At 41.1% G+C, this 25,237-nt stretch overlaps 1 protein-coding gene across 3 annotated transcripts in view; it reads left to right on the top strand.

The window, feature by feature from the left end:
- Positions 1–25,237, top strand: part of PRUNE2 (prune homolog 2 with BCH domain) — a 190,499-nt gene that overhangs the window by 107,473 nt on the left and 57,789 nt on the right. For all 3 annotated transcript variants that reach the window (XM_039544599.1, XM_039544598.1, XM_039544597.1), the window contains exons 7-9: positions 2,524–2,682; positions 4,455–11,052; positions 11,535–12,369. In XM_039544599.1, coding sequence (XP_039400533.1) covers positions 2,524–2,682; positions 4,455–11,052; positions 11,535–12,369 — 7,592 coding nt within the window. The remainder of the gene's footprint in view (positions 1–2,523; positions 2,683–4,454; positions 11,053–11,534; positions 12,370–25,237) is intronic.

Genomic DNA, 25,237 nt, shown 5'->3' with positions numbered 1-25,237 from the left:
TGAGTCTGCATAGCCAGCTCTTTGTCAGCACCTTCCAGCTGCCCCTTGGCATAGGATGCATGACTGCAATCATAGACCATATACAATCCTCTAGGAGATTTTTATGAACCCATGTGACTTATGTGGTCTTCAGGCTGCTGTAAGTTACACTAGAGACTGCAGTGGCCACTGGCTGCCCCCAGGAGCAAAAAGGTAGCAGAAAGTCATGCTCCCAATGTAGGTGCACACTGGGCTTTTTCAGCACATCTGACAAGTTGGCCCTCAGAAAGGATAATAGATGTACAATGTGTTTATTTTGGAAATTCAGACCATTTTACCACAGTCTCTCACGGCTTTTTGCCATTGTGCACTATTTGTGATGTAAGTCTATTGGAACCTGATATGGAGGCCCAACAATAGGATGCTACCATCAGTTTGTGTAGCAGTCCTAGTAACACTCATTGTTCTAACACTCAGTGTTCATTGTGTAGCAATCCTAACACTCATTGAATCTCATTGTTACGTACCATACAAATAGCAAGATGGACATGAATCTTTACAAAGTAAAAATATTGTTTTTCTACATTAAACAGTTGACAAAAAGAGTTTTTTGTTTTAATTTTAACTTAAGGGAAGATGAAACACATTTTTGAACATGTTTGGGCAGATTAATAAATAGTATTTGTATACATGTAACCAAAACAGCAATTTATCAGATAGAAGTCAGATGGGGGCTGGGGAAATGGGAGTGGGAATAAAATGCCAACGTGTATATACAGTTGTGCTGTACTGATGATGAACTACTGTTTATTCAGGGACAGCATAGCTTTGCAGCAACAGAAGAACCATCACAGCATATGACGTGCTTAGCTAGAAGACAACAATAAATTATCTCAAATACAAATAGCACAAGCATAAGGGAAGAATACAAATGTTTTCTCAGACTTTGCTCATTATTTCACAGGGTGGCTGTCAGAACTGAGAACTAAAGAAAGACAGAGATCATAAATACTGCATGTATTTCTGTTATCAACACTTGAAAGAGCTACACCTGGTTTGTGTTGGAAAATCTAAGGCCTGGTCTACACTACAGAGTTAGGTTGACATAAGGCAACTAAATCCACTCAAATACCCTGGTTAGGACACTCATCGCTGACAGAAGGAGAGTAGTGTGGACATGCAAAAGCCATTTAATTACTGCAGTGGCTTTACGGTGCCGTAAATTAGGTCAACATAATTTTGTAGTGTAATTTTGTATATTTAGACCTACTTTAAAGCTCATTTACAGTGTCAAAGTGGTCTAGAGGGGCCTTAAGTAAATGAGAATCTAGCCCAATAGTATTTGGTGCAATTTTCTTCTTCTTAATTATGTGTATTTGTTATTCAGTGAATTATGATAGCCACTCTTGTGTACAAATTTTAAAACTACATTGTGTCACACCTGTTTCTTATAGAACCTGTTAACATATCTCTATTGCTGGAGATTACAACCTGTCACTATTTTAGAAAGAATTGCATGACTTCAAAGAGCATTGGTTTAGGCGCTGAATGAGGCAGGAATTCTGTGAATAAAATAGTTTGTGATAATATAATTAAAGGCTATATCATAATGTATATGTAAAGGGGACAAAATTAAAGTTGCATGGGCAACTTAAATGTGGCTTTTCCTAATTTTTCAGTGTTTGACTTTGCAACCTTAATAACATTCTGTTAGCATCATTATTTTAAATGTAACATTATGACAAAAATCTATAAATCCTTTATATCTACATTTTTTGGAAATATTTGTTTCCATTCTGGACATTGCAGCAGCCCATTGCTCATAAGCAGCCCTACAATAACAAATCAGGTAAGGTGAGGCAAGGATAATTGCAAACTTCTAAGAGGGTAGATATACTGCAAACGGTGAATAAAAATTATGAAAAGTAATGTGTCTTTTAATTGTGCTGTGAGGATGGTTCTTGAAATCACAACAGTTATTTGACTTTATTAAGGCTGGTGATAGTGGTTATAACGATTAGGATATGTTTCTGCTCTCAGTTACACCCATGCTACCACACTGACTTGTACTTTAACATGGTTGCTGGCTTGCCCAAACATTCAGCTCTGAAGAGCAAGGGAAATAAATAAGAATTGCCCGGAGGATGACAATTCCATTTTATGAAAATTCTCAAGGTTTCAGAATTTGTTTTCATTCCAACGCAAACAAAACCAAAACCTCTCAAATATTTTCACAAAAAAGGTCTTGTGCATGTGTGCACAGGTATCCTGGTGGTTAAGGCACTGATGTGGGAGACCCAGGGTCAAGTCTCTGTTATTCTTGATTTTGAGTGCTGTAGGATGAAAAATTCAGTTCTAAATCAGAAAGAACAGAGAATGTCCCACATCCCAGGTCAGTTCCCTAACCATCTAGCTGTAGAGTGTCTGTCTCTCACCCCAGACCCTTCTTAACAAAAGTTTTGTGGAAACCAATATATCTTTGATGATGAGTTCTAGGAATAAGCTATCAAATCCTTTAATATATAATTTCTTGTCATATTCCAGGATTGCATATTTCATAGGAATATCACTGGTGACCTGAAAGCATTTATAGATAAATATGGTTTTGATGTTCTTGTGATTTTGGCCAACTATTTATCAGAGGACGAGCAGACTAAGCGACAGATAGTGGTGTACTCGGAAAACTTAGAGCTATGCAATCAAGTAAGTACTATAAAGAAAGAATGAAACATTGTCCTTCCTAACTGAGTGTGCTTGAAAATAGTTATTGTATAATTAAATGCGTTAAACACTGAATAACCATTTAACGTGATGGTGTGGGTGCTACAACACTTTATTGTCATGGATATAGAATGACTACATTATTTATGTATCAGAGGGGTCAGCCGGGTTAGTCTGGATCTGTAAAAAGCGACAGAGTCCTGTGGCACCTTATAGACTAACAGACATATTGGAGCATGAGCTTTCGAAAGATATATTGGTTTCTTTCTATTTTCAAAGATATATTGGTTTCTTTCGAAAGCTTATGCTCCAATACGTCTGATAGTCTATAAGCTGCCACAGGACTCTGTCGCTTTTTGCATTATTTATGTTTGCAGTATTGCTGAAGCTATGTTGGGCCCAGCATATGAGAGAGTTAAAGTGGGTGATGCAGTATCTTTTATTAGACCATCTTCTGCTTATGAAAGACGGGAGAAAGATGCTTTTAAGCTTCACAGAGCTCTTCCCCAGATTTGAGCTTGTTCCTTCTTCCAGCAAAAGTTGGTCAAATAAAAGATATTACCACATGCACTTTATCTCTTGGATTGTTTATGTATTGCATAACAAAGCACTCTGTATTTGTCAGTGTTCCAGAGCAGTCATACAGCAGGATCCAGTGGTCAAAAGAAAGAGAAAGGGGATATACAGAGACTTTTCAGTAAAAAATGTTCAGAACATGTTTGTGTTGATTTAACTTGATTGTGTGTTTCATTGTTTTCATGTTTAGATTTGGATTAGATACAAGATAAAGTTCATATTCTGATTTGAGTTTAGGTTTTAACAGCAACAAACATTTTGGTCGAAAATGGAAGTGCTTCTGAGCTCCACTCTGAGCCCATCTTGTAAGATTTTCTTCATCTTAAGTGAAAATCTCACAAGGTAATTTTGGCCACATCCAAACCAGAAATAGAGGAAACAAATTTCTAGTTTTGGTTCCAACCTGTAAACCAGACGACTGGAATTGGTTGAGATCCAGGAATTTAAATCAGACTCCTGCTACCTATTCAAAATGTGAAAGGGTTCCGATTCAAGGTTTTGATTTTATGTTATGAATAGTATAAATATTTCACTGGATCTTTGAGCACCATATAGTTTTACTATTAAATGAAAATGATTTTTAGTATTCTAGACTTGTTTTTTAATGATTTTAAGTGCAGTGCGCACTGAGGTGCTAATCCCACAACTGGATCTGCATGGGCAGAGCCTTGTACCAGGGTGGAGCCCACTTGACTTTGAGGAGACTTTGTACCATCCCAGGAGCTCATGGACATGAATCTGATTGCAGGACAGTGGCCTAAATAAGTACTTCCCCCCATTGGTGTAGAAATGCATTTCTTTAACACTTTCTGGGAGCATTCAGTTTCTTTTTCACCTTTTACAGATTTTTGTCAGCTTTCTTAGAATAGCAAACAAAAATCTGAGTTTATTTGTTTATTAAATAATAAATTTTATGCAATGATCTTCTTGCATCCGACGAAGTGGGTATTCACCCATGAAAGCTCATGCTCCAATACGTCTGTTAGTCTATAAGGTTCCACAGGACTCTTTGCTCCTTGAGTTTAAGGGGATTAGTGTGTTCAACGTTCATTAAAAAGATAGGTAAAGCAAGATAGCTGAGAAATCAACCGACAAGAATAGGTGGGCAGTAATACTATTAGTTTACATTTGTAACTATTCTTACAATGACTTTTTGAAACCACTGTATTTTCCAACAGATTTGCTGTGAATTAGAAGAATGTCAGAATCCTTGCCTGGAGCTGGAACCTTTAGAATGTGGATGTGACCAATTCCTCGTTTATCACCAAGACAATACTTTGGTGACTGGTGATCAAATTTTTCTAATAATTAAAGAAGTTATTAACAGGAGACAGCCAGAAATGGTACCAAACAGCAGAACTTCTTCTACTGAAGCTGTTGCTGGGAGTGCTCCACTTTCACAGGGATCTTCTGGTATCATGGAGCTATATGGTTCTGACATAGAACCACAGCCCAGTTCTGTCAACTTTATAGAAAATCCTCAAGATCTCAATGGCTCTATCCAAGCCCATGTTGATGTTAATATAGACCTTGTGAGTCCAGACAGTGGATTGGCTACCATTAGAAGCAGCCGGTCTTCCAAGGAGAGCTCAGTTTTTCTCAGTGATGATAGCCCAGTTGCAGAAGGTGCTCATCACAGTCTCATTCCAGGTTTTGATTCCTATAGCCCCATTCCTGAAGGGGTAATACCAGAAGAACAACAACCTCAATCTAGAAACAACAGTGATAACTTTGATCTTTTCAGTTTTGATCTAGCACCTATGGTTACAATTCGATCTGAATCTTCTTCTCATTCTGTTGATTATTCCCCAGCAGATGACTTCTTCTTGAATAGTGATTCATCAGAAGGACAACCACCTATTGTGCAGAAACAACTTGATGAGACAAATCTATCAGAAAATGACATGGCTAATTATTCAACTGATTTACTAATGACTACAAATGAAGAAGACAATTTAGTAGAATTTGATGATAGATTTAGGCAAGAAAATCCTGGAGATTTGTCTGAAAAAACTTCAAGTTTGACAGATTTAGTGGAAGATGATTCTTCTTCGCCTGGGGTGTTGAAAAATGTTGAAACAAGAATTCCACCAACTCCTATGAACAGTCTTGTAGAAAGTTCACCATTAGATAATGGACCACCTTTGTTTTTTCCACAAGATGTAATTAAAAAAATTAATGAAATAGATAGTGCAAGCTATTCTCAGTCACGTGCTAGGTACGGAAGCTGGTGGGATGGTTTTGAATTGGATTCTAAAAATGCTGATGCGTGGAGTTCAAGTGAACAAGAATCTGTATTTCAAAGCCCTGATTCATGGAAAGATCGTAAAGCAAGCCCATTACTTCGGGAGCACTTTGATAGAAGAGCCTCAGATTCTGTATTCCTGCAAAAACAACCAAGGCAGATGGAATATTCAAGAACAGGTCTGTGGGAGAATCAGTTTAACCCTGTCCAAGATAAACATAGCTTAGAGCTGCAGAAGAAAAGCACTGAACACTCACATGGGCAAAGTGCATCTTTAGAGGAGACACAGCAACAAATGGAAGCATTTACTGATTTGTGGAAGTCCAGTCAACTGACCCCAGTGACATCAGCTCCATGGTGTAACACTGTAGGTGAAAGTGGACAACTTGATGCAGAATCTTATGATGTTTGGACAGAGTTTGATCAAGAAGATAGTACTAAGCCCTCAGAAAACGTATGGAGTATGCCGAAACTGGACACTGATCAAACTTCCGTGAGGAGTCTTGAAGCCTGGGCCATGTCCAAAACTAGTCTTTCATATTCTTCAGAAATCACTGCAGAAAATGAGTCTGAAAACCCAAACAATGAAGTATCTTTAGAAGCCTGGAACAAAGGGAGAGCTTATCCAGTGGAAGAATACAGCACATTTGAAAATACAAAGTCCAGTATTGATAATGTTCAGAACAATTCAAATCTAGCCATAGAAAATCAAAATGTATTAGGTGACACTAAATGTAGACCAAAACAATTTGAAAATATGGATATCTGGGATCTGTATGAAAAAGACATAGAGAAAGATGTACTAGAAACTCTGGTTCCATGGGAAGATTCTGTCTTGTCATATAGATGCTCAGACTTTAGTTCATCAAATGCAGGTGAAGATTTAGTTGTTTCTCCACCAGATACCAATTATTCAACATCTGATTCATACATATCACCTACATTTATAGGGGACGAAAGGGAAAATGAGGACAAGCATTTTGACAGAGAAACAATTTTTGATGGAGTGATTAACTCAAATTCAGATGAACCTAAAATATTGGAGGAAACAGATAAGGAATCATTACCACAGCCGTCCACTAGAAGCATGCCTTTTCTAAGCTTAGGAAACACAGAAATGTGGGATGTGTCTCTTAATAATGTCAGTCAGTTAAAAGCAGAAAACTCTGAGATTACTGCTCTTCCAAACACTTGTACAGTTTCACTGAATTCAGAACAAATAGCTAGTAAGTATTTTTCAGGTGATGAGAATATCAGTGAAAGTTATTCTAGTTCTGAGGACATTGGAGTCATGCAGGTGTATAATCAAAGAGTCAACCATTTATCTCAGCCACATGGTGGATTGAATACCAAACCAACTGCAACTGAAAAAAATGTAGAAATATGGAACAGGGTCATCCTTGGGGATACACAGTTATCTGCAAGAACTTCAGAGATGGGTTTGGACTTGAAAGCAAGTGACTTAGAAAATGAGGTTTCAGTTAATGGGCAAGTACAAGGAAGCATTAATAAAGATTCAGAGGTGAGGACTCAGCTTTCAGAGCCACAGTTGAATCTGTGGAGTGTACACCTTCAGCAGAATCATCAGGCAGGATGGGAGAATAATGGTATCTCTGGTACTTCTCAACAAGGAATAGATGACTATAAAAGAATGGATGAGATGAGTGGACAGCTAACCATTAGCAACGTTTGGAACACAACCATGCAAGATAACAAAGTGTCACCATCAGTGTTATCTAAATTATCATGTATAACAGATTCAGAAGAAAGTACATCAGCATCTGAAATTCCTAACTCACCAGAAAAAATAAGGAACTGTGACATTTACAAAGCTTTAGAAACAGAGAAATCAGAAATAAATATGCCCTTTTCTTGTCCGTCTAACCCTGCCAATCAGCAACAGAGGAAAGGACCTTTGCAGAACAATGCAGAATCTTCTGCAACAAGTCCTGAGGAAGAAAGACATTCTGGATATTTAGATTTCTATCATCCACAAAATTACAGCCAAAGTAACATATCACAGTCACTTCCTACAAATACTGATAAGGAAAGTACTGCTACAGAGGGTGCAACAAGTCCCGAGATGAAAAGTGCCTCTAAAAGTTATAACAGAGGCGAGGATAGCCAAGAAAATTATTCTCCTATAGTGCCTGAAAATCTAGATATCTGGAATGACTCTGCGAAGAGTAGTTCTCAATCAGTTGCATCAAGTCCTTTGATAAATGAAGCACCCGAGATGTTAAGAGAGGCTCAAGAAAGTTTATGTGAGGAAGTTCCTAGCAATTTAGACATCTGCAGTTTTGAATTAGGTTTTTCTGAACATAGTCCAGAGATAAGTGATGCTCATGAAACACCTTTCATGAGCGAGACTCTGCAGATTAAAATTCAAGTGAATCCCTCTTCTGAATCTGCTGAAGTGCCTGACATTACAAATATGTCTATGGTGGATAATTCATTATCACATGAAATGGATTCTGGGGGAAGTGATGCTTCTGAAGGTTTAGAATCTGGGAACAAACTTCCAGATGAGGAATATGTTGACATCACATCTCATCATGATTTTCCCCAAATTCTAGGTGTTTGGAATTCACACACGTCTGAAGATACACAGTCTCCTAGAAGAAGTCCTGAGACAAGTGAGGTTCTTGAAATGACAAACACCATGAGTAGCCTTCCAGGAGATACACAAATCAAAAGTGATTGTGAAGAAGATAATGTATGGAGTGGTTCAACAAATGATTATACACAGTCCAGTGCCACAAGCCCTGATATAAGTGATGCCTCTGCAAATGTGCATGTTTGGGGAAGCATGCCCGCTACCTATCATAGAGAAAGTGAAGACATTTGGAATATCACCAATGATAAATTAGAAAAAGTTCCTGAAAAAGGGGGCTTTGAGAATAAAAGTCAGGAAGAATCTGAAGAGAACAATGATCACAGAGTTCCTAAAAATTTAGATCTTTGGAATGCACACGTAGATGATGATACAGCATCCTCTGTCTCAAGTCCTGAAGCAAATGAGGATTCTGAAAATTCAGAGGCACCTCAGGCAGTGATAGAGATAGATTCCAACTATCAAGCAAATGAGCATAAAGTTTCTGAAACGAAAGAACATGATTATGCACAATCCAATGCAGTGAGTTCTGAAGACAGTTTAGATGCTGAAACTGAACTGGAGAAAGAGGTGCAGATGGCCATCTTAAATAAAAACTCTGAAAATGAAAAACCTTGGAATATATCAATGGAACAGGATATTATACACTTGAACACAACTAACAATGGTACATGTGAAGCTTTTGAATATTTAGATGGTTGGGAAACAAGTCAGGGAGAATTTCAAGTGAATACTTTCCATGAAAATCCAGACCATCCACATGTTTGGAATTCATATACAATGGATTACTGTATTGCCCCAACTTCTACAACAGGACATAACAAAGAATATTCTTCAAAGAATTCAGATACATGGAATATATCATTGCAGGCTGATTCTGAAATAAATGAAAGGTCCACCATGGAAACATTTGGATTTCCAGATGACAATTCAGAATGGTGGAATTCACAACCGCATAAAGACAAGCCAATAGAAGGGCAATATTCTAATTCAGATGATGGTTTAGAAATTAATCAATTAGCAAACAATAAGCTTGATGCCTGGGGAGCACCAGTACAAAGTGAAGAACTAGAAGATGCATATCCTGCTTATCCAGGTAGCCACACAAATCAGTCTCCCCCTCTGTACTTTAATGAAGAGAAATATGAAAGTATAGTGTATTCCGGGAATATTCACGAGAGTCAAATTGATCCAGATACTGTACAGCTTAAACTATCTGATCCACTGGCACTGGATAAGAAAGAAAGGGATTTAAAAGAGCAACCTTTTGTCACAATTGATGGTGATCAAGATACTTCTAAAAATCCTTTTTCAGAAAAGTGGCAACCAGATATGCCAAACACATTCGCCCAGGAAAACCTAATACTTGATCTTTCAAGAGATAATGTGGATGTAATACTCAACACTTCAAATAAAGATCTATTTGTTCAAGAACAATGGAATACCAGTGGAACTTTAGAAGTTTGCAGCTCCCTCAAAAATACTTTCATTGCGAATGACTCATCCCCAAAATTGATAGAAAAGTCAAGCCTGAGATGGAATGAGTTAGCTGAAGTTCCCCAAATTACATGTTCCCCATATACTTTACAGGACAAGACTCAGGAAAGTAATCAGCTATTCTCAGTAGATCCTGATTTGTGGACTGATGCAGAACAGCTTTTCATTTTGAAAGCTGATGGTGAAAATCCTGATATATTAAGTCACTGTGACCAAGACAGCAGTTCACAGGCCTCAAAAAGGCCTGATGTTTGCCATGAATATGAAGCTAAGCATGCATCTTCACAATCTACTCATGCTTTGGCTGAGGCTGGAGGAGAAGTTAGTCAGTTGGTTCTCACAATGTCAAATATAAGCAAAGAAGCAGACTTTGATTTTAAACAGCAATTAGTAACTCACAAAGTAGAGACATATCCTGATAGAAATAGTCCAGAAAATAATGATGGAACACAGGCTGATCAGCTAATATCTCCTAAAGCTTTTGAAGCTTCTGAATTCAGAAAGGAAAATATCTTGAAAAAATCTGATTTAGAAAAGAAACCAGTTGTTGAACTAATGGATTCAGCAGGCTCCTCTGCTGAAGATTTAGGAATGGCTTCCTTAAATCTTAAAGATACTTGCTATGAAAATAATAATCTTGCAGCTTCTGTCAATGTTTGCTCCCAGAGACATTTAGTTGCCACTGCTTTCTTTCCCCTTGATAATTTGGAAGAAAGCATAAAAGATCTGAGTGTCTCAGCTGAAACTGGCCAAATTCCTGCTATTGACCATACAGCAGTGACTATTGATAAAGTAGAAATATCAGACATGTGTGTTGATGGGAATGAGACTGGTATTGAAAATAGCTCCAATACCTCAATCACTAACATCCAGTCATTAGGTGAAGTGAGCAAACTGACAATATTAGACAGTAAACACAAAGTAGCAGTAGAAAGGGATGCAACTGATGAACAAACACTCTTCTTAAAAACCTCATTGGATGATAATGATAGAGATGCTGCAGTTAGTCAGCATGCTGACAGTGTAGTAAAAGAACCTGAAAATGTGCTTGAGAGTCATAATCCTTGGTTTAAAGAAACACCTAATGAACAGTCACCAGTGGTGTACTCTTCTCCATCTGATGTAAAGGAGATTTCATTAAAGCAGCAGTTTTCTGGCAATGTTTCAGTGGAAATGCCATTATCTCCACTTACGCCTCAAAAAGATGAAATGGGCTTTTTAGAGACCAAAGACAGCATTACCAAAGATCAGTCATTTGACACATTTGCAGAGTGCCACCAGGAAGACCATGCATTGGGATCTTTACCATTAGAGTCTGAAGTGATGCCTGAATCCTCTGATACCTCGAAAGGATTAGAACATGAAGCAGAAACAAGTAATACTGATTCACCAGCAGGTGGAGTCACAGGATCACCCAATGGTAAGAAATTATGCACTGTCTAATAAAATAAGTTAATGGGACAAAGTAGTAAATGTCTGAGAAAGAGTATTGATACTGAACAGTAAGATACAGTGTAATTAATGAATGGTGAGACTTTAATTGAATGGCATTGGGAATACATGTGTCTTCCTGAAATTCTGGACCTTGGAAAGACCTGTATTCTCTTCATTGTAGCTAGATCAAAAACTGAAACTTTGAAGGAGGGAGAGTCATTTACCACATATTTGTGTAATGCCTAGCATAAATGACCCCAGCCTCACTGGCCTCTAGGCACTACCACAAAATAAAAAATTAATAATAATAATAATAATAATAAATAGTTAATATAAAATTCAAGAATAAATTAACACAGAACATAGGCTATCAAAAGCAAATAAAAATGGGTTTATTTTACAGGACTCATTTGAAAAACAATAATTGCTAACTGATAAAACTAAAATTTTGTTTGTTTTTCATTTTAGAAGCTGCCAGTGACCCCCTTTATACTGAGGGGAATGGAAGAAATTCCACTGAGAGCCCTGAACTGACAAGTACAGAGAGTATGGAAGATATGAGGACACAGGTGAACAAAGATCAGACTGCACTAGAGATGGATTACATTCTTGTTACTGCTGAAGAAAATGGATCTGTGAAGAAGGATATCCTTGAAACAAAGGAAAGTGATTTTGCATTTCGAAAAGCTAATGTGGCTGAACAAACAGAGTCTCATGAAGCCTTTTCAGCAGGCTCCTCGGATATGTTTCAGTCAATCTCCATAATAAATGAAAGTAAAGAGCAATCTTTTTTGAGTAGTGAATGGGGTTCTTTTCATTTAGCAGAGAAAAGTCCTTCTGTTTTGCCTCAAAGACTGGGTGATGAAAAGAGATCCCCTGAAAGCCCTGTGCAAGATCACGGTTGGACAGTGCTGGGCAAAAATGAAGCCAGTGATATATCACCTGAAGACATTTCAAGCAGGACAGAAACAATGGACTCAGGGTCTGGACATTCTGTCAAAGAACTGGAAACAGTTTTAGACCAGGAGTTGATCCATGACAAACAATCTGGAGTTCAACTAAAAAAAACCCCTCACAAATCATTTGAACAAGAGGAATATTCTCCCTTAGACAGTCTGATGAGGGAGGACAAGAATTCAAGCATCATAAGGACAGATGCTCTTTTATTGCAGGTTGTTGGTGGTCATGGTATATGGGAAGTGCAATCACAGCAGCATCCTGGAGATGGCATGGTAACTGAACAAGAAATGGAGGAGGAAACAGAGTTTCTCAACAGTGAAAGAGAACTAAATCGAGTATCAGGGTAAGGAAACGCCCACACACTCTCTTTATGAGAATCTTCTAGGAAACTATGGTCAGTGTTATTTAAATAGATGGGGGTGGGGTCAAACAAAGGTGACAACATTCAAAAATACAATATTAGTTGTATTTACAGGATTTCTCTCTCTCCTTTTGTAACAAACACAGCCTAGGTTAGTGATAGCTCAAAGCAGGGCCGCCCAGACGGGGTGGGGACAAGTGGGGCAGTTTGCGCCAGGCCCCGGGCCCAGCAGGGGCCCCCACGAGAGTTTTTCGGGGGCCCTGGAGTGGGGTCCTTCACTCGCTCCGGGGGCCCAGGAAAACTCTCGCGGGGCCCAGGCCCCCGGAGCTTCTTCGCTCCCGGTCTTTGCTGGCGGGGGGTCCTTCCTCTCCGGGGCAGAAGGACCCCCGGCCGCTGAATTACCACCGAAGCGGGACCCGCCGCCGGAGTGCAGCCGGGTATTCGGCGGTGGGGGGCTCCTTCTATTCCGGGACCCGCTGCCGAAGTGCCCCGAAGACCCGCGGTGGGGGCTGCACTTCGGCGGCGGGTCCCGCATCGGCGGTAATTTGGCGGAGGGGGGTCCCCGCCGTGGGTCTTTGGGGCACTTTGGCGGCGGGTCCCGGAATGGAAGGACCCCCCCACCGCCGACTTACCGCCGAAGCAGGGCCCCCCGCCGCCGAAGACCCCGGGCCCCCGGAATCCTCTGGGCGGCCCTGGCTCAAAGTGGGTCCATTTAAAATTGTTTCATAATTTTGAAGGAGATTATAGGAACTCCAGGGATTACCTTTCCCTCACAGAAATAATTCCAATCCCAGTCTATGGGCTTGTCTACACCATGCAGCTTTTAGCAACACAGCCTTGTTGCTAAAAGTCAGCAGTTTTGCCGACAAAAAACTTCCAGCTCCGCGAGAAGTGTTAGCTTTGTCAGCAGCACAAAGCCACGTTCACACTGCCATTTGCATCGACAAAACTTTTGTCTTTTGCGGGGGGGGGGAGGCTTTTTTAAGTACTAGTGAAAGACAAAAGTTTTATCGACAACTTCGCAGTGTAGACATACCCTATGTCTCAGAGAAAGTCCCTCCAGGGTAGACTGAATCTGAAGTGGCTGTGATGGGGGAGGGTAGAAGAGGGTTAACAAGAGTAGGATCTGCTACAGCCAGCAGAGAGCTGGGAGGACAGCATCAAGCCCCACCTGACTGCAAGGTGCTGCAATAAAGATGGGATTTGGAGGGAAGGATTATTTCCATAATTCTGTCAAGAGGGAGGAGAGACTGGAAGAAAAGATGGGGGCTTGTCAGACACAATCCCTTCATTTCTTCTGCCTTTCCGGCAGTAAGCAAAGGGCTGCCCTCCTTTAGGAAGTGAAAAAGCAATCCTTCTTACATGCAGAGGAAAGAGAGTGAGGGAGTTCAAAGTTCACATGAGCGATTCCAAGAGCCAGTGAAAGCAACTGCAGTGCTCCCTTTCTGCGTCTCTTCCCACTCTGACTGGAGTGATAGCTGAGGAAATCTGAAAATGATGTGTGTTGCACACAGCTCTTTGTGTCTACTCTAGATTTAATCCTGATTGGAGCGCAGGAGCTGGTCCAAGAGGTAACTATAGCAGGACCGCTTGGAAATAGTGACCATAATACAATAGCATTCAACATCCCTGTGGTGGGAAGAACACCTCAACAGCCCAACACAGTGGCATTTAATTTCAAAAGGGGGAACTATACAAAAATGAGGGGGTTAGTTAGACAAAAGTTAAAAGGTACAGTGACTAAAGTGAAATCCCTGCAAGTTGCGTGGGCCCTTTTTAAAGACACCATAATAGAGGCCCAACTTCAATGTATACCCCAAATTAAGAAACACAGTAAAAGAACTAAAAAAGAGCCACTGTGGCTTAACAATCATGTAAAAGAAGCAGTGAGGGATAAAAAGACTTCCTTTAAAAAGTGGAAGTCAAATCCTAGTGAGGCAAATAGAAAGGAGCACAAACACTGCCAACTTAAGTGCAAGAGTGTAATAAGAAAAGCCAAAGAGGAGTTTGAAGAACGGCTAGCCAAAAACTCCAAAGGTAATAACAAAATGTTTTTTAAGTACATCAGAAGCGGGAAGCCTGCTAAACAACCAATGGGGCCCCTTGACGATCAAAATACAAAAGGAGCGCTTAAAGACGATAAAGTCATTGCGGAGAAACTAAATGGATTCTTTGCTTCAGTCTTCACGGCTGAGGATGTTAGGGAGATTCCCAAACCTGAGCTGGCTTTTGTAGGTGACAAATCTGAGGAACTGTCACAGATTGAAGTGTCACTAGAGGAGGTTTTGGAATTAATTGATAAACTCAACATTAACAAGTCACCGGGACCAGATGGCATTCACCCAAGAGTTCTGAAAGAACTCAAATGTGAGGTTGTGGAACTATTAACTAAGGTTTGTAACCTGTCCTTTAAATCGGCTTCGGTACCCAATGATTGGAAGTTAGCTAATGTAACGCCAATATTTAAAAAGGGATCTAGAGGTGATCCTGGCAATTACAGACTGGTAAGTCTAACGTCGGTACCGGGCAAATTAGTTGAAACAATAGTAAAGAATAAAATTGTCAGACACATAGAAAAACAAATTATTGAGCAGTAGTCAACATGGTTTCTGTAAAGGGAAATCGTGTCTTACTAATCTATTAGAGCTCTTTGAAGGGGTCAACAAACATGTGGACAAGGGGGATCCGGTGGACATAGTGTACTTGGATTTCCAGAAAGCCTTTGACAAGGTCCCTCACCAAAGGCTCTTACGTAAATTAAGCTGTCATGGGATAAAAGGAAAGGTCCTTTCATGGACTGAGAACTGGTTAAAAGACAGGGAACAAAGGGTAGGAATTAATGGTAAATTCTCAGAATGGAGAGGGGTAACTAGTGGTGTTCCCCAAGGGTCAGTCCTAGGACCAATCCTATTCAATTTATTCATAAATGATCTGGAGAAAGGGGTAAACAATGAGGTTTGCAGATGATACTAAACTGCTCAAGATAGTTAAGACCAAAGCAGATTGTGAAGAACTTCAAAAAGATCTCACAAAACTAAGTGATTGGGCAACAAAATGGCAAATGAAATTTAATGTGGATAAACCGTACAATATGATGGGGGCTAAAAAAGATCTTGGAGTCATTGTGGATAGTTCTCTGAAGATGTCCACGCAGTGTGCAGAGGTGGTGAAAAAAGCAAACAGGATGTTAGGAATTATTAAAAAGGGGATAGAGAATAAGACTGAGAATATAGTATTGCCCTTATATAAATCCATGGTACGCCCACATCTCGAATACTGTGTACAGATATGGTCTCCTCACCTCAAAAAAGATATTCTAGCACTAGAAAAGGTTCAGAAAAGGGCAACTAAAATGATTAGGGGTTTGGAAAGGAATCATAGAATCATAGAATCTCAGGGTTGGAAGGGACCTCAGGAGGTCATCTAGTCCAACCCCCTGCTCAAAGCAGGACCAAACCCAACTAAATCATCCCAGCGCCTGACCTTAAAAACCTCTAAGGAAGGAGATTCCACTACCTCCCTAGGTAACCCATTCCAGTGCCTCACCACCCTACTAGTGAAAAAGTTTTTCCTAATGTCCAACCTAAACCTCCCCCTCTGCAACTTGAGACCATTACTCCTTGTTCTGTCATCTTCTACCACTGAGAACAGTCTAGATCCATCCTCTTTGGAACCCCCTTTCAGGTAGTTGAAAGCAGCTATCAAATCCCCCCTCATTCTTCTCTTCTGCAGACTAAATAATCCCAGTTCCCTCAGCCTCTCCTCATAAGTCATAAATCCCATACAAGGAAAGATTAAAGAGGCTAGGACTTTTCAGCTTGGAAAAGAGGAGACTAAGGGGGGATATGATAGAGGTATATAAAATCATGAGTGATGTTGAGAAAGTGGATAAGGAGAAGTTATTTACTTATTCCCATAATACGAGAACTAGGGGTCACCAAATGAAATTAATAGGCAGCAGGTTTAAAACAAATAAAAGGAAGTTCTTCTTCACGGAGCACACAGTCAACTTGTGGAACTCCTTACCTGAGGAGGTTGTGAAGGCTAGGACTATAACAATGTTTAAAAGGGAACTGGATAAATTTATGGTGGCTAAGTCCATAAATGGCTACTAGCCAGGATGGGTAAGAATGGTGTCCCTAGCCTCTGTTTGTCAGAGGATGGAGATGGATGGCAGGAGGAAGATCACTTGATCATTGCCTGTTAGGTTCACTCCCTCTGGGGCACCTGGCATTGGCCACTGTCGGTAGACAGATACTGGGCTAGATGGACCTTTGGTCTGACCCGGTACGGCCGTTCTTATGTTCTTATGTACCACTGATGCCTGCTCCCTCTCTGCTGAGTATCTCTAGGGAGAGAGGGAGTTGCTGGTGACTACCCTCCTCTGCACCAAGGATTGCAGTATTTTGGGGGTGGAGGTACTTCCTCTGTCTTCCGTCTGCTTCACAACTGTCTTTAGGGTGTTTGTGTCTATTCCCCTGCCCCACAGCTGCCGAAGAGTCTGCTTTCCTCCTGCTCCTGCCATGATGGAATCCTACGGGGCTCCCTTTCTGATGTTTCAGGAGTAGGCTGGGCTTATTCCTGTTAGGGTCCCCTTCCTACGCCATCATTTTAAAACAATAGTCCTATAACTAAACCTGACCCTCACTTTGTTTTTCAAAGTAAGGATCCTGGGAAATGTGAGGGAAGCTTCTTTTTGGGAATCAAATAAAAGGATTTAATTGGCTTGTTCTTGCTTTGCCCCTTTACAGCTGCAGTTTGGTGGCATTTTTTTTTTAATGGGGAAGTTGTTCATTTGAAATGCTAGATACTGCCCCTGTGAGGGATATTTCTTATTGCATAGCAGCATTGGCACTTAATTGGAAACAGAGTGCTTGATGACATTTAGAACTTCCATTACCCTGCTATAATTGGTTTACATATTGTTTTAGGCATCCTGAAAATTTCACTAACAAGCAGCAGTGTTGACAGTCAGCCTGTTTTCAAGAAGGCCTGCATGCATTACTGCGGCAGCATACACTGATAATTGCATGTACTGACAGCATGTAATATACCAAACAACTACAATTTGCTGGCCAAAAACAAATCACATTTGAATAAGATTAATGTTGTACTCAGTGTTTTTGTAGCTGTGTTGATCCCAAGCTATTGGAGAGACAAGGCTTGTATATAGCCGTGACACCACTCCGAGTATAGTTCTCAGACCCGAAGAAGAGCTCTGTGTAAGCTCAAAAGTTTGTCTATCTCACCAAAAGAAGTTGGTCCAATCAAAGGTATAATCTCACCCACCTCATCTAAGATTAATGTTGGCAATCTCAGAACCTTAATAGTTCCCTCACTGATTTTTTCCCTCTAGACAAGTTAGAGACCTCCCTCTCCTGTTCTGTTTCAATCCACACATGGTTAAAAAAAACCTTCTGTAGAATACTTCAGCTATTTTGTTTTTTATCTCAGATAAACATTGGTTTCATTCTAAGCGTAGGCCCTGATCCTGCAAACATTTGACTTCAATGGCACTACTTGCATGCTGAAAGTTAAGCACCTGCATAAATTTTTGGCAGGATTGGCGCCTTAGTTGTTCAAAAAACTAACATTGTTTGTTGCTGTACAAAACATAAAGGAAGAATACACTGTCCCTATCTCAAATTATTTATAGTCAATAGATGGACAGCACAAGAATGCATTGAGGATGATGGTAGCTTAACTGGTACCGGTTAACATTTATTGCCGTAGAGGAAGAAGCAAATCTTCAGGAGGGGTTTGAAGGCAGAGACGGTCAGTGCTTATCAATTTCTGTGCAGTAAAAAAGTAATGCAATGGAAACTCTGTCCCAGTGCTTGACCTTGAGACTTTCAGAACAGATGTCCAAATGGGACAACAAATTGGACGGGTTACTTAAGAAAGGTGTGGGTTTGTTAGTCTCACAAATGCAAGTCAGCTGTAGGCTCTTTAGCCTCCCACTAAAAGCATTTTCAATTAAAAGCTGCCAGATGCTGGCCCTGCTTAAGTCACCCTGATTAATTACATGGAGTCAGCATCCTAGGCTTCTCGCCTGCCATGCCTGCACTACTCAGTGGTGTTAATGTCTTCACACAGGAAGTGAGAATAATTCTAAATATCCATTTTTCACTGTTATTTTTATGTCACCGCTGTGGATCTGAGAAAAGTTTTGAAGAAGCAAACACAAAATAGCTAACTTTTTGGTGTGATTCCTCAAAATATGGGGGCTGATTCTGGTCTTACACAGACACTAGAAAAATGAGTCCCTGTAGGCAAAGGGGGGTGGGCAAAGAACACCATCCTGTTGCTCCCAGTCATCCTGCTTTGAGCCCGGGGCGGCAAGGAGGGCGGGGGGGAGCTCAGCTCTACTAGGGGGCAAGTTCCCCCCCCCCCCCCCCCCCCCACCCCCTCCTTAAATCAGACTTTTTATAGGAACCGGTTGTCCTGTAGGCCTGAATTTGTCAAAGTGCTCAGCACCCTCTGCTGGAACCCAATTTTCAGAAGATCTCAGTCCTGTCTGGGAGCCCAGGGGGGCCAGATTTCCAAAGGAATGCGGCATGTTGGATGCTGAGCTTGTTTGTAAGTCTAGCCCAGTTGTGGGTTCTGAGCATTTGAAAATCTGGCCCTCTGTTACAGCAACTACTACCAGTGGTAGCAATGGGGTAAGTGCTAGTAGAGGCAAGGCTCAGGCCTTGGCTACACTTGAGAGTTGCAGCGCTGGTGGTGGCTTTATAGCGCTGTAACTCACTCCCCGTCCACACTGGCAAGGCACATACAGCGCTGTATCTCCGTGGCTACAGCGCTGCCTGTACTCCACCTCTACGAAAGGAATAAAAGCAGCAAAGAATCCTGTGGCACCTTATAGACTAACAGACGTTTGCAGCATGAGCTTTCGTGGGTGAATACCCACTTCTTCGGATGCAAGCAGTGGAAATTTCCAGGGGCAGGTGTATATATAAGCAAGCAAGAAGCAAGCTAGAGATAACGAGGTTAGATCAATCAGGGAGGATGAGGCCCTGTTCCAGCAGCTGAGGTGTGAAAACCAAGGGAGGAGAAACTGGTTCTGTAATTGGCAAGCCATTCACAGTCTTTGTTTAGTCCTGAGCTGATGGTGTTAAATTTGCAGATGAACTGGAGCTCAGCAGTTTCTCTTTGAAGTCTGGTCCTAAAGTTTTTTTGCTGTAGGATGGCCACCTTAAAATCTGCTATTGTATGTACATCGGCCAAACTGGACAGTCTCTAAGGAAAAGGATAAATGGACACAAATCAGACATTAGGAATGGCAATATACAAAAACCTGTAGGAGAACACTTCAACCTCCCTGGCCACACAATAGCAGTGCTGGGTGCCAGTGTAAACAGGGAATAATCTTAGTGCGCTGTAACTGACCTCCGGAAGCTTCCCATAATCCTTTTAAGTAAAGATAACTCTCTTTGTTTTGTTGCGATGCCTCTGTTTGTTTTGTTGTGAACTCAGGGCTCCTGAAGCTGCTTATCAAAAAAACAAACACAGCTCCTGTTTGCTGTGACAAAGCAGAGGCAGGGAGCTCCCTTTGGAACACCCACAGCTAGTGTTTGCTTGAAGAGAGGGGGAAGGAAGGGGCTTGAGGAGAGAAGCAGCATGGCGGGCGGGAGAGGGGGTCCGTTTAGGAGCGGCTGCTTATCTGGTCTGTGAGGAAAAAAACAAAGAGGGATATTTGCTTTCAGTGAGCGAGAGAGGGGTGGGGGAGAGGGTCAGAACTTGCAAGGCAGTTGCTGACAGAGTATCGGCTCCAAAAACCCACTCTCCCCCACCCCCACACTCCCTGTCACACTCCACCCCACCCCTTTTGAAAAGCACGTTGCAGCCACTTGAACACTGGGATAGCTGCCCATAATGCACCTCTCCCAATGCCGCTGCAGATGCTGCAAATGTGGCCACGACAGAGCGCTGTCAGCTGTCAGTGTGGACAGACTGCAGCGCTTTCCCTACTCAGCTGTACGAAGACAGGTTTAATTCCCAGCGCTGTACAGCTGCAATTGTAGCCATACCCTCAGGCTTTTCAGAGCATGTTTGTGGCACAGGGTGTGTCTAGACAGCAATCAAAGGGTAGGATTGTAGCTTAAACTGACATACTTGAGCTAGCTTTAATCTAGTTATCTTGGGTCCTGGAGCAGTGAAGTTGTAGCAGCGTGTGCTTTAGTGTGGGTAGAACTAGCCCGTCTGGAGCCCTGGGTAATTAGTCACGGGGTGAGCCAACGCTGAAGCTCACGCTGCAGTGGCTTTACTATTCTGGGACCCGAGCTAGCTGTATTAGGGCTTGGCTACACTTGCAAGCGTGCGCTGGTAGAGCTTTCAGCGCTGCAGTTTAGTAATCCCACACCTGCAAGCACATCCCAGCGCAACAACTCCTGGCTGCAGCGCTGGCTGTACACCTGGCCCAGGTTGGGGGTGTTGCACGCGCTGGTGATCCAACGCTGCTCATCAAGTTTGCAAGCAATTAAGGGTTTTCGAAAACATTTTGATTTTTTCAATCCAGGAAGCTAAACTGTTGGCTCAAAAATCCACTCTCTCTCTTTCCCCCCTCCCGTCACAGTACACACCACAGGAGGAGTGAACAGCGGGGAGTCCGTGTTGATGTTCTGATTTTTCAATGCAGGAAGCTAAACACACAGTGTTGGCTCCAAAATCCCTCTCCCTCCCCCCCGCTCACACACACCCCCCCCCCACCCCCTCTTTTGAAAAGCACGTTGCCACACTTGAATGCTGGATAGCTGCCCATAATGCCGCAAAATGTTGCAAATGTGGCTACACACCAGCGCTGCTCCTACACAGCTGGATGACCAGTGCAAGCCCTTAGTTAGCTCAGGTATGTCTGCTCAAGCTGAAGTCACACTTAGGGATTGCAGTCTAGCTAGACGTACCCACAAGCAGAGGTGCTGGAACTAGGGGTGCTGCCGCACTGCCTGACAAAGTGGTTTCCATCATGTAGAGGGTTTACAGTTTGGTTCAATGGCTTTCAGCACCCCCACTATACAAAGTGTTCCAGCACCACTGCCCACGGTGGTAAAACTACCTGAGTTCTGTCTACAGTAGCAGCTTGCACCTACACTGATGCTAGCTCTTGATATAATACGGCTATCATCAAATTTTTCTAGAGTGGCCACATCCTATTATATGAGTCTACTCTCCCCCTCTGGCTTTGCAGTGACAGCTAAATACCAAGTGCCTTTCCCACAGCTCCAGGTATTTCTGTTCTCTGTATTAATGTTGAGGCCCAAAGAAGTAAAGGAAAGTGAGCCAGTTAGGCTGCTGCTGTATTAAAAACACATATACATGTATTTGCTGAATGGAAAGGGACAAAACACATGTAGGAACAATTATTTACAAGGTCCTATAGTGATTTTATTAAGCCTGTTGTATAAATGAAGCAATCAGCAACTTGGGAACTACTCTGATTTGGTGTGTGTCATTAGGGACTCTTTTAAATGCATTTTGGTGACACATTAAAAAAGAAAAAATATTTCTTTAATTTGCTCTAGGATGAAATCCCTCTGGGGGCTGCTCCTTTGTCTGAAATAAATATCCTGTTTAGAGGATAAAGTTTGAAGCAGCAGAGAAGCACAAATTTCTCAATCCAATGACTGGCTGGTTAGCACAAGATACTGCCACAAGAGCATCCATGTACCCATGTAAAGGAACAACCTATGGATATTCTCTTTTTGGTCGATTGCTGAATCAGGGCCTTCAATTGGTAGAATGAGGGGAGGGAGAAAATGCAGGTTACATAATTGTCGGCCCTCCTCCAGTCACTGTCTGACAGTTCAGCTATGAAAATTCAATGTAGTCAGTTTGACTGTTTTGTTGGGGAAGAAATTATGAACGAGAGACAATAAATAAAAACAAGACATAAAAACTTGAAGTCCCCCTTCCTTAAATCAGTCACTGTCCTGTCACTTCCTAGTGGCAGATCAAGAAATTCCTTGTCAAGAGTTGGTAGAAGGGGGTCAAGCAGGTTGCGAGAGGGTCTGTAGTAGGCCATGAATGTCCTCTTCCTACTGCCGTACCTTGAGACACCCACAACAATATCAGAAAAACAGAAGCAATAAGAAATGTAATAACACAGGGCAGACTGTGTTCACAGAATCTTTTAAAACATTTATTTCTTGCATTAAAATATGTAAGAAAGACCATAAACCAATGTCAATAAGAGCTGAACACTAGAAATACTAAGTCCTGCCATTTATTTGGCCTCATGTAAAATGCAAAAAGATCTGATAGCACATTATTAATGTCATTCTCATTGGAAAGAAAATAGCTTTTTATATGGCTTTTCTTACGTGAACAGCCAAGAATGACTAATTTAGAAAGAAAAAATTCATGGAGTACTGTACAGGTCTAGGATGTCTAGAATAACATCTTTCTCTGCTAGCGCTGATATGATGCCAACAGTAAAATTTCCGGAGTCTGAAGGTCATTTTTTTGTGGCAGAGTAACTCATCTTACATAACTATATGAAACTGGATAGTGCCACAGTAATTAAGGACTGAGGCACAATAGATGGTGGTATTAGCTCACATATAACCACTCTTTTCTGTGCATGTTCAAAGTAATGTTTGTAAAATACGTCATTTTTAGAAAGGCTGTAAAATATTGTTGGAAGTATATTCCTGCCCCCTATCTGTGCTTTGGGGTTGGGGCTTCCCCTCTCGCTTCTCCTCTGGAGGCAGCAGCAGTCATTGGAAGAGGCTCTGTAGGCTGGAGCTGAGAGGAAAAATTGATTTTCCAGTTTGGTGGCTAAACTGAAAAATTAAAAAACAATTAAAAAAAAACCCCTGTTCGTTGTGAACTGAAACTGAAAAAAAAAATGTTTTCTTGCCAAAACAAAAAACAAAACAAAAAATATTTTGGATCAAACAAAACATTTTCTTTGAACAAAACCAATTATTATTCAATTTTTTTGTTTTATTTTGTTATGTTTTCAGGTGTTTATTACTCTTTTAAAAAACACATCTAGCTAAATTGCAAAACAAAAAATCAAAATGTTTCATTTAAAAATATCAAAACATTTCACCTTTTTCTATTTTTATTTTTTTTCCATTTTTTATCCATACAAAACTATGTGCCTAATTTGATTTACATTTTTCAGCAAATGTACTGTTCAACCCAAAAAATTTGCCCAGCTCTACTGTAGGCATCATCCCAGGTATGTTTGCATGTATGGTAGATAGTGGTGGTGGGAAATGATAAGAGTATTTCTCAAGGAAAGAGGTTTCATCTCACAAGCACTGGAATGATAGGTACTGGAACAACATATAGAAGCATGTACACTCTCCCAGTGATAGCCCTGCGCCTGTTTGTCCTTGGCCGGTAGACTCATGCCCTCACATTGTCTCTGTTCCCCCTTCATGTTTTTGTGTCATAAACCCCTTGCATCCACCTCCTCCCCTTACCACAGGTCAGGATAGTTGAGGATTAGAAGTAGATTTAAGAATAAGAACCCAGTGGGTAGGGTGACCAGATGTCCCGATTTTATAGGGACAGTCCCGATTTTTGGGTCTTTTTCTTATATAGACTCCTATTACCCCCCACCCCCATCCCGATTTTTCACTCTTCCTGTCTGGTTACCCTACCAGTGGGTAAAATAATTTCTGCAGCTCAAAGGTCAGGATAGCCATGAACCTCAAGAGGGCTGTCTGGTGGAACAGAAGAGGTGTAGCCAAAAAAAGCTAAAGGATGGGGATGATTTTAAAAAAACCCAAACAAACAAACCAAAAAGGCTGAGGCAGAACGGAAGGGTGAAGGAGGAGGAGATGGAGGGGCAGGAATAAAAGCATGGTTCAGTCTAGGGAACAAGGAGAATTGAGTAAGAGGTAAGGAAGCTAGAATGGCTGCTGGAGAGGCAGGCAGATAGGAAGATGAATTGTGGGAGGCGGAAAAGAGGGGTAGAATGAGCTGGAGAAGGGATCATGAATGCCAGGAAGGGGCTGTTTGAGGAGTCAGGATTGGTGAGAGCAGTAATAGAATCAGGTGTATATGGGAAGGGGAGCAGGACAGAAGAGGAGCTGGGCAAAATAATAGATTTATTAGTTCTTCAGCAATTCTGAAAAAGAAAAATAACCGATTTGGGTCAAATAAAACATTTTGTTTGGCCCAAAACAAAATGCTTTGTTTTGATTTAAAACATTTTTAATATTTAAAAAAGAATTTAAAAAGTTAAAGGAAATTTCAAAATGTAAAGTTGTTTTGAATTGAGAAATCAAAATGTTTCATTCTGAAAATGTGAAAACAAAATATTTCAATTTTGGGGGGAGTTTTGGTGTGTTTTTCCCCAGAAATGAGAAGTTGGAAAAATTGATACAAATTGGGAAAACATTTCAGTGTTACTGAATCTGCATTTTCCCCTGAAATGTTTTTTTCCATTCTCCACAGGGGAGGCTTCAGCTCCTTTTCTACCCCAACCCACAGTACTCTACAGGGAGGAGGATTCCAGGCCCTCCTCTCATTTGTAACATGATTCCTGGGGAAAGGTTTTTTTGCCCTCCTCTGGTCACCATCATTGCTCTTCAGAGAAAGGGTCAAATTGTTATGCCATGTAAACAGTACAGGAAATCTTGACTGAGAGAGCCTGTGTTTATATTAGCAGAGATCAAAGATCATAAAATACCGAGGAGGAAAAAAATTGTGACTATTTCATGAATAACAGGGCTTTGGGTCAGTTCTGCCCTTCTGAGCCCTTTAGTGTAGACAAATTCAAGGAACTTTGAAAATGGGCTGTGTTATTTAGTCAAATGCACATAATATAATGTCAAAGCCATTAGTGACTTAGGCCACCTGTTTTAAAGTTCAGATACCAAAATCCAACATTAAG

Source organism: Mauremys reevesii, linkage group 6, assembly GCF_016161935.1.
Source record: "Mauremys reevesii isolate NIE-2019 linkage group 6, ASM1616193v1, whole genome shotgun sequence".
Taxonomy (NCBI): domain Eukaryota; kingdom Metazoa; phylum Chordata; order Testudines; family Geoemydidae; genus Mauremys; species Mauremys reevesii.
The sequence above is the reverse complement of the archived record's forward strand: the minus strand, read 5'-3'. Positions and strand labels throughout refer to the sequence as shown.